This window comes from Lingula anatina, chromosome 4 (genome assembly GCF_051362555.1).
Source record: "Lingula anatina isolate TDL-2025a chromosome 4, LinAna3.0, whole genome shotgun sequence".
In the NCBI taxonomy this organism is placed as follows: Eukaryota; Metazoa; Brachiopoda; class Lingulata; order Lingulida; family Lingulidae; genus Lingula; species Lingula anatina.
The window spans coordinates 25,780,731-25,791,035 of record NC_141770.1 but is presented as its reverse complement, the minus strand read 5'-3'; the positions used below and the strand labels follow the sequence as shown (position 1 = coordinate 25,791,035).

Here is a 10,305-nt window from a genome sequence, read left to right as displayed (position 1 = left end):
GCATTTTTTCTGTTTAACTTCCCTTAAAAAGTCCAATTTACCTGTAAAAAAGTATGGATTATTTTCCTTTATGCCACTAGACCATGGATATTTCATTCCATATTTTCAATGTTTTATATTATTCCATATCATTAGTATGGTTCATGTAAATGTTATCATTGTGTACGCAAGGCTTTTATTTTTAGGGACAGAGATATATCAAAAGAAACTTTATGTAGATACAGAGGAACTTACAGAGTAAGTTTTTTTTTTTTTAAGTTTTCGTGTAAAGTTTGTGAAATTGACAGTTAAGAAATTATTTTGGCTAAAATATTTAAAGACATTACTGTAACAGTAGCTGTCAGACATTTCAAAAACTTAATTAAAATTGAAATCAATTCATAAGCGGTAAAAAAAGAAACTTGTGATCCAAAGTGTGAACATATTTTAAAATTAATTTTGATTGAAACAAAACACAAGTTAGCCCAAAGTTTTTCAATGGCTTGCATATAGGTTACTTAGAAAAATTAAAAATAGTACACTTGATGGTCAGTAAATTTTATTATTTTGGCAAGCACGGCATATTTTAAAATTTTGACAGTAAATAAAAGCTGGGGTGTTAGCGTCATAGAATATGTTATAATTATTCAGATTGGACTAATGTAAAAGTCCTTCTTGATGTGACAATATTATTTTAGTATATGGCCTCATGTACAACAGCAGACTAACTGGTGTGCAGATCAGATATGGCAATCCACATAAAAGCTTGCAGTGTAATCCCCTAATAGACACTGAATAGATTCCCTGTGAAAATTACTCCACAAACATTCAAGTGGGTTGTATTTTGATCTGCAGACTTGTTGTTAATGTGGTCTAAATGATCTTTTTACCTATATATATACAATTATGTATTTTTGTAGGATATTGACTGACCCAGAGAGAATAAAAAAATATGTCGAAGATGTGATAATCAAGGAAGAAGACAGTGTTAGTGGTTCCAGTTTGCCTAAAGCCAATGGCAGGAGGAGAATTGATTATCTTCTCTACTGCAATGATCACATAGAGACCAATATGACACTGGTGAGTTAGGCTCCATTCAGAACAGGGGACCAACTAGTCCAAGGATCAAATATGGCCGACCCACTTGAATACGTCCCCACGGGATATCTATTTAGTGTCTTTTAGAGGATTAGATTGCAAGCTTTGTAGTGGGTTGCCATATTTGACCCTCGGACTAGTTAATCCCTTATTCTGAATAGAGCCTTATACCCTAGAAATGCATCCTCAGACTTCAGAACTCCCTGCCTAAATAGATAAATTTCTTTTCGTTTGCTAATAATCTTATGCAGCAGTATAACTAGATTGTTTTTCAAATAAAAAACAAGTCTAAGGTGGCATTTCAAGAAATATTGATTTTAAATACAAGTACCAGATTGTTTTTCCAATAAAAAATAAGTCTAGATGGCATTTCAAGAAATATTAATATTACTGTAATTCATAAGTCTAGTAGTATTTGCTTGCCTCTTACCTTTTACTAACTGTCAAGCAGAGATCCAGTGTGGTAAAAATAAATAGAAGGGGACGCAGTCACACTATGTTAAGATAATGATTATTATTCCTGCCATTCTTCTTGCTATGAATCTTGTTTTACATATAAATCTTTTATTTAATAATTGTTCTCTTTGAATTAAATTTTGTAAATTTATTTTTTCAGAATGTTGAAGAATACCGCTATATCAGCCAGTTGGCTTCCTTGACTGACCACATTCCACTGTCTATGACGCTGACCGTACGGACAAACCTGGAGTAGATCTGATAATCCATGCTGAGAAACTTCCACGTTAACCTAATTTTAAATACAAGTGCCATTTTGAAGATTGTCCATTTGTTTGAAACACAACTACAGATATGTGCCATTATATTCCAAGAGTTGTTACTAAATCACAAAATGTGTCTAATCTAAGATGGCTGTCCGGAATGAAACTATATATAGTCAACCACCAGATTTAATGTGAACAGTCAGAGGATCTAGAACAGACAAGATTAACAATGATGGATGCTGTCTTTTAGTTTTGATTATGATTTGATGTAGTTGTTGTTGCTAAAAATTGCTGATGCATAAATTTAGAACAAATAATGACTGTAAATGTCAATGCAATGTATTGTGGTGTCTGTGACAAGAAAAGGATTGTGATTTTTTTGGGAGCCAACTGCAAAACCAGGTGCATTATGATTATCCATGTATACCATGGTTTTAAAATCAGTGACTTGGAGAAATGGGCTCAGGTGTCATCAAGCTGAACAATTACTGATACGGCATCAGCAGGAATGTTAACTGCAGCAAGATCAACAACAACTGCTTCTGCTGGAAGATGATCAACAACAACTGCTACTGCTGGATGGAGTGAAGGAGTGAGTCTCTGTCAGGATGACACCAGGCCCAGGTAAGACTCTATATTTTTTGTCTAGTTTCTCAGCTTATGTGGTGAAATTTATTCAGTGAAAATTTTCAGGAATTCATTCACATTATTCAAAGTGACATTAATTTTTTTAGCAGTAGACTTTTGTGTACATTGCCATGATGAACCATACAGCTTTACCAAATTACACACTAAAACATACTTTGTAAGGGCTCATCCATTTTTATCATTTTCACTAGTCTACAAAGTGTTGTGAAAATAGTGATGAAAATGGATGGGCCCTAATTGTATATAAATGTCATTGTGGAATGGTGTGTTGTCAGTGTCTTAACTTCAGCACAGTTGCAGTTGCTCTCGCTGGGATGTATGATCTTCAAACTGAAGTTTTCTCACTAAAACTTTAAATAGTTCAGCTGACTTCACACCACCACAGGAAATAACCAAAAAAAAAACAAAAAAAAACGAGTGATTCAGCAGTCTGATTAATTTATGACATTAACAAAACCATTTCTAGCCTATGAAGTCAGTGCAAATTCAAAAGGATCTTTTTGGACACATCTTTGACAACAAATTACAATTGTTGAAATAATACAGGAAATCTCACTTGGATGCTCAAAGAGAGTCAAATGTTTGAAGACGAATTTTGGCGCATCAAATTACTTTGTTACTGAACTCTTTTGGAGACATCTTTAGACATAATCAGTTTCAATTACACCTAGGTAGCTCTAACAATTGAAAACACCTGCGAATTAAATTCCAATTTGTATGGGCATGTTTCCATGGAGAATGCGAATAAACTTACCTTGAAGCGACATATTTACAGGGGAAAATTACGCATTTAAAATATTGTCGTAACTCCCATCATAATTAGCTTTGTATTTGGTCGTGATCTCAGAACAGAAACATGTGCACAGAGCATCAGGAAACTTAAAAATTGTGACTGAACTTGGGATGATAAAAGCCTCCCACAATGAAGAAGTGAGTAATTTAACCCTGGATCAGCTATTGTGAAGCAATTTGTGTAATGGTAAATGTAATAAATGTAAGCAACAATGGAGATATCTATTGTTACCGAAGAACAGCGGAGTGAGTTTACATTGCATGGTATGTCTGAGACCCTAATGACACTAATGGCTGAATGATAGTTCCCATTGGAAATGCACAGTGTAGGGTTTCTCTTTGTGTTTGTATTTACAACAGATGAACATCTTTAGTGCATCACTTCAGGCTACAGTCTTATTTGGCTCATTCCGACATTTTTTTAGACTTTAATGATTTTTTATTAGTGTAAACTGAATTCCTCTAGATAAATTAACAGAAGTTGGTCTAATACTATTTTGTTTTTAATTTTGTGAGTCAAAGCAGGAACATAAGTCACTGGCAAAAAAATATTTTTGAAAAACATTAAATGATTAAAAAGCTATTGCTAGAATTAAGTTCCAAAATGTTTTTCTTTACGTTGTTCTGAATATGTCAATACTGTTATGCATTTTTTCATGAGATTCTCTACAGAATCCATTTTTATAAGTGGTCTAAAAGCAGCCACATTCACAAACCACTACAAGTTTTTTTCTTCCAAAAATCGCAAAATAATGACCTCAAGAGAGTGCTTTTTTATAGTAACCCTATAATTTTTAGTCCCACCCTTCTTGTGGTTAGTGGGGCATTGTTTTTTAGTGTTGGGGGCATTCCCAAATTTAACAGTCCGACCTTGTTTTTAACAGTAATCAGTGGGGCTTGAAAGATTAAAGAGCTGCAGTGTGGTATCAATGGTGAAAATCTCCCACAGAAGATTGCTTTGAAATCAAGGGCGTTGGCTGGAAATCCCAGTGATGCTTAGTCACTGAGTAGTTTCAAGAGCTGTTCTATGGTTTCTTTTATTTATGGCAGGGTGGTGAAGAGTGATGTGTTTAGTAGACTGTGATTTTACAGAAAAATTATGCCCCCCCCCCCCCCAAAAAAAAAAACACATTTCATGATGAAAAATTGCTTGATGATTGTTAATGTTCTATTCTATTATATAAATTTAGATATAAGTATCAAGGGTATATTTTAATGATAGAATTCAATGATTTCTTATACAAAAGAAAGATTGCTTGCATTTATTTACCCTTTTGGAAAATATGCAGCACTTAAAAGAAATTTACTAGTCTAGTAAATCTTGGCAAGTAATTCTTGACATTCAGGGCATATTGTAATGATAGTATTTGAATTTTCTTCATGAGGAAGGCAAGATTTCTTGCATTTGCTTACCCTTTTGGAAACATGCAGCACTTCGAAAAAAATTACTAGCAAACCTTGACAAGTTGTCTGCTCCCATTTGAGTTCAGGACATCATAAGTGTCATGGCACCTGTCCTCTTGGCCTGATGTGTGTTGTTGTCAATTGGAAAGAAAAAGTCTTCCAATTATCTTACCATTAAATTTGCACCTCCTCCTTCAGAGATAAAGAGTTTCTCACCCTCTGGGCTGGCCTAGGTGGAAGAACTTCCCAACACTTTTTTGCCAGGATATTTGCAGCAGTATTGATATCTATCATTCTAGTCAACAGTTACTGTTAGAAATGGGGGGGGGGGGGGGGGGGATTTGAAGTTGCATGAGCGAAGAGAAGGGAGACTGCATGAACAAGAAAATGTCTGAAAATGATGATCAAGTAGAGGCAGAAATTTTGCTTGACAAGAACTGAAGGTTTTTATTTGTCCTGCAGGCCTTTATAAATTTTAGTTTAAAGCAAAAATAAGTTTAATGTGTAATAAATGGTTACAGAAATTCCCAGTCCAACAGAATACCTCTAAACTTCTTCATAATGAGCTTGGTGATGCAAACATTTAATAAAATGGAAATAATTCAGCGTTTATTTTCTAATTTTTACCACTCTAACGCCCTGGTGAGTTCAGAAAGTAAACCCCAAAGTCCGAACACCCAAGATGCCGAATACAGACCTCATTTCCGAGACTTAGAAGCAAATCTTTTACTAGGCAACCTTTGTCAAATAATACACACAATTAGCCAAGTACTTTGTCATGATGCGGGCAAGTAATGGTAGGTTTGCAAATGATTTTTTTCCCGTAGTTTTTGTATTACCATATAATGGGTGGCACTGTATTGGGACAATTTTATGTGAAATGTGCTGTTCGTGAATCAGTTCACACACCCAGTTGTAATCTGAACCAGTTCTGGATGGCTCAAGGTCAGCTGAAGTCTTTTTAATGGTAAAGGAGATGTGTTCATTCATTCATGAATTCACTCATTTGCTGCAATCTGTTAGACCTAAAAAAAAAAAAATAAAAATAAATAAATAAATAAATAAATAAATAAATAAATAAATGAAAAGAATATTACTAACTAGATCAACTGGTTCAAAATTATTACAAATTGTGTATCGTTAATTATCCGTGTCAAAAAGCAAAATCATGTTGGTTGCTAGGTATATGTATATAAGTGACTGTATATATGTGTTTTGCTTGCATAAATACGCACAGACATGCATAGAAATATGCATTCATACACATTCATGTGCATCAGTATATCTTTTGTATACGCACATGTGCATGCACACAAATCAGAGCAGTGTTGCTAATGTAAATATTTGTAAACTGTAACTTGACCACTGTATAATAGGGGTTGCCAGCTTTGGCGTCCGTCATCAGTAGCTGATTAAGATGTCTATTTATTACTATTAATGTAACTAAAAACATATGTGAGCTGGTGTTTCAAATATGAATTGATATTCTGACTGTGTGACTCTGATGCAAAAATAACCTTAGCCTGTGTTGAGGACAGGACAGGAGTGTACTGAATAATAACTTGCACTTATCCAACGTACTGTCATCTTTGTCTGTGTAAAGAAGACTTAAGCCACATTCAGAACAGTGGACTAGCTAGTCCAAGGGTCAAATATGGTGGCCCACTACAAAGCTTGATATCTAATCCACTAATAAACACTAAATAGATTACCTATGGGAAAGTATTCAAGTGGGTCGGCCATATTTGACCATGGGACTAGTTAGTCCACTGTTCTGAATGCGACCTTAGGCTCTGTTCTCAATTACCTAAACTACCTAGGTTGTTGAACAGCAACCTAAATGTACTGTGGCTCAAATATGGCCCGCACTTGTAAGCATGACCCATAATCTCTTTATGGATTCTCCACCACTGATGTGCACCATCCTTGCAAGTGTAATTAATACCCCATTCACACTACGCTCAGTTATCTGGATAAGTTGCGAATTAGGTCACAGTTCGAATAAATGCAGTAGTGTGAACGCAAGAGGATTTCTGTAAGGCGAATTTTCAAAATCCTGCAAGCGAGGTGGATTTCTAAGCGCGATCCGAATAACTTACCGGAATCGACACCTGTACAGATCTTACTGCACATGTGTGCAGATAAGTGTGGGTATCTATGAACGCTTGTTTATTACTTTAGCAATTGCACCAAATGTATTTGGAGGTTACCACTCACTACAACATGAGGAAACAAACTTATTTTGCCATCTTATGCTTCCCAAGAATGCTGGAATGTCTTTTTGAGATACATTTGCCGTCACTTTTTTTTGTTGGTATTTTGAGTTTTCCTGTGCGGCGTATGCGCGAGTGTTCAAAACAGGAAAAGAAACCTGAAATTTTCAACGTGGGATTCGGTATCGCTTCGCGAGTGTGAACGCAATACCGAATGGGATTCCTCACGAAAAATCCGAATTATAGAAATGCGCATTTTTGCAACTGTAGTGTGAATGGGGTATAAATCTCTATGTGCTTCAAGCGGGTCATGTCATATTTGAGCCATGGCTTAGTTAGGCTGTGGTTTAACTTGGTTGTGAACACATCCTCAATGTAATACTTTCTTCATAGCGTGTAAAAGATAAGATATATGGAGTGATTTATTGTATATAGAGATAACTTTTTCTTTCTAAGACAATACTATTCATAGTGGATCTATTATTTTCTGTTCAAAACTTTAAAAATAGCAGGACTTGTCTCTTCTATGTCTCTGTCATTTCTGAATTAAGTTTATTATTATTTGTTTATTCCCACTGAAAAAAACCCTTCTTATACATAGCAATAAGCTAAGCTATGAATGAAGTTCGTTTTCCCCTGGGGGCTTGAGGGACAGTGCTTTTTTTCTCCCAGTGCAGGAATGTCTAATCAGACAATGTGTGATACTTGTTCTAAAGAGATTTGTTGCATTTGGACAAATATGGACCACCTTCAGTTGAAAAGCTCTACTTATCTTTATTTGATAGATTTAACAGATGAACACAACCAGTGAAGATACCATCAAGTGCAGGTGGTTTGATAAAAATGCTGCGATAATATTATCATTTTCGTACTTATGCCCCTCATGATTGAGACTGAACTTCAAGCGAACACTTTTTTCACTTGTTTGCCCTGGGGCTCATGAAATGTTTTGTGTTGTGACAAACAAAGGGTTCAGGTATGCAGGTTATTTTATTTTTACATTATTTGAAGAATTCCCCCTTGTATGTATACTAATATGATTATTGATAAAAGGAAGCAATAAAAGATAAAGATGCAGACGTTGATAAGTAGTATAAGAAATTGAAGGTAACTAAGTACGTATTTGCAAAAAATAAAAAGATAAAAAGCATCAGCAAAGTGTACTTACTGATTCAGGTGGATGTTCTTTAGTGAAAATATAAATAATGGTTCTGGGGGATACCTGAGGGGTTTGGACCCCTTAACCTGAAACAAAATTTCCACTTCAACCTACAGGTTTACTATACCAAAATGGTAAAAAAAAACAAAAAAAAAAAACATACACTGGTCATGGGTCCTACAGAAAAATGCATGGTTCATGTACTTGACAGTGCAAAATGTTGCAAAATGCCCCTTCTCCCCCCCCTCCCGAATACCTCTAGATGTTCTGATCTGCCAGTGACAATGCCCGCACTACTTAAAATTCTTTTCAACAAAAGTTATAGAAGCTATTTTTTCATATCATATTTCATTGCTTATTTCAAAGCACTAATTTTACTTTCATTAACTTCTCATTATCACTAATAACAGTAATAATAATAATTATTTTTAGGCAAAAGACCTTTTTTAAAAGGTAAGAAAGACAAAGTGAGTGGTTTGTAGTGATGGTGTATGCTTTATAAATACTATTCTTATTGTACTGTTCTCAAGGGCAGTGGTACATTGAATACATTGAATACATTGAATACCTTGCTGGGATAGGACCTGGACAAGAAGAAGCTAACCAATCCAATTCATGGAACTGTCTTGAAAATGGCATGTTTTTGTGTGTATACATTATGGTAGCAGAGCTCCACTTTATCACTATCCAGAGTCATGGCCTAGAATGAGACTTCATCAGCCTGGCAAGATGAATGCCACATAATTCCTTTTCACTGTCCAGTGTGTTGGCCATTGATGAATTATTGACAGCCCAGAAACCTGGATTGTTAATTGGCTCTTATTTAGTAAGCAGTGCTTTTTCCCTGCTGTATCGTGTTTAGTGATTAGGGAGTAGTAGTTTGCTGGGGGAGAGTTCTTAGCAAGCAGAGCAGACACTCTGGTCCACACACCATGTGCTGGGTAAGCCGAGGATGCAGGAAGATTGCCTGTGTAAAACTGTGTATTCTGTTTCTGTGGGGAGTGGATTCCATACTGAAGGTTAGAAATGCATTGGCTTTTGAAAGATAAACTGAATAGTTTACACATAGTGGGAGATACCTTGTTTAGAAAAGATTAATGTGAAATATATTGATTTGGGTGAGAGTATGCAATAGATTTTTTTATATGGTATTTTGTTGTAGTTAATGAAAATGACTAGAGACTTTTAATTTGAAATCGCATATAAAACAGATTCTGAAGTTTAAGAAGAAGATAAGCTATGAGACTGTTTTTTTTTTTTTTTTTTTTTTTTTTTGCCTGATATACTTGCATATATTTTAACTGCTTATTTAAGTAGTCACTTGAATAAACTTTTTTTATAAATAAAAAAGGTGGATGAAAATATATAATTCTTTTATATTCCATGTCAATTTATTCCATTTGTCGATATTTTCCTATACAGCAGAAATAACCAGGAGAAATACATATTTTCACAACTCTTGTTTTTGCAGATTATAGAGTAAAATCTGCAATGGCAACAGTTTTGAATCTGCATTTTAAAGTATAAAGGCCATAATCCATTCATAAATATGTAGTATTAATTAAGTGACAAAATTAGTTGTCATCAGTTGCTTGATCAGGTAATATATATTCATCACAATGATCAAGAGAGTGAAAAGTTATGGGATCCCTTACTGAAGTTGATTTTATAGTGCATGATCACAGAATACTATGAAATTTATGTGCCAGAAGATAAAAAAAGGAAGAGGGTGGAGAAGATATGTGGATTCAGGCATCTTAATTATGTTGGAAACATGTTTTGAGGGTTTCCCTCAATGTATTGGGAGGATTGGAGGGGGGGGGGAGAGGAGGGCTATGGAATGGCAGACAGGTACAAATATCTCAATTATACCAAGGAGATGCCATGAAAGTTTTCCTGAACGTGTTGATTAGGCCAGTTACCATGGCAACAGGTCTCATCAGCCAATCTGTCCAGACAGATGCAGCGACACATAATAATGATGTTGTGGTGGAATGCTACAGTTGCAACATGCTGTAAAAGTTTCCATGTTTTGTCTAGTATTTTTTATTTTTATCATCATCCTGGTAATCTGGTGGCTCAGGTGATAGACTAAGCAGTGTGGATCTAATGCAGGTAGCAGGTTTACCTGTGGTCCTTTGATAACTTCAAGGTAAATAAACTCTCACCTGGATGGTTTTTGGTGCAGATAGCAGAGAGATGCTTCTAGATAGCCCGAGTGTTCATTATTAGTCCACTGGCTCCTTGGTTTGATGGCTCGCTTTAATTTTACTCTTAGAGGTTCATTGGT

The 10,305-nt window shown here is 35.3% G+C and overlaps 1 protein-coding gene across 2 annotated transcripts in view; it reads left to right on the top strand.

The window, feature by feature from the left end:
• Nucleotides 1-1,785: 1,785 nt before the first annotated feature.
• Nucleotides 1,786-10,305, top strand: part of LOC106157836 (A disintegrin and metalloproteinase with thrombospondin motifs 16) — a 58,600-nt gene continuing 50,080 nt past the window's right edge. Inside the window, exon 1 of one of the 2 annotated variants that reach the window (XM_087010673.1) lies at nucleotides 1,786-2,423. Coding sequence is in view for 1 of the 2 variants with exons in the window: in XM_087010672.1 (XP_086866798.1) it covers nucleotides 8,948-9,034 (87 nt within the window). In the remaining variant the exon portion in view is untranslated. Of the gene's footprint in view, nucleotides 2,424-8,889; nucleotides 9,035-10,305 lie in introns of those variants that run through there. The other variant, XM_087010672.1, reaches the window with a different exon arrangement.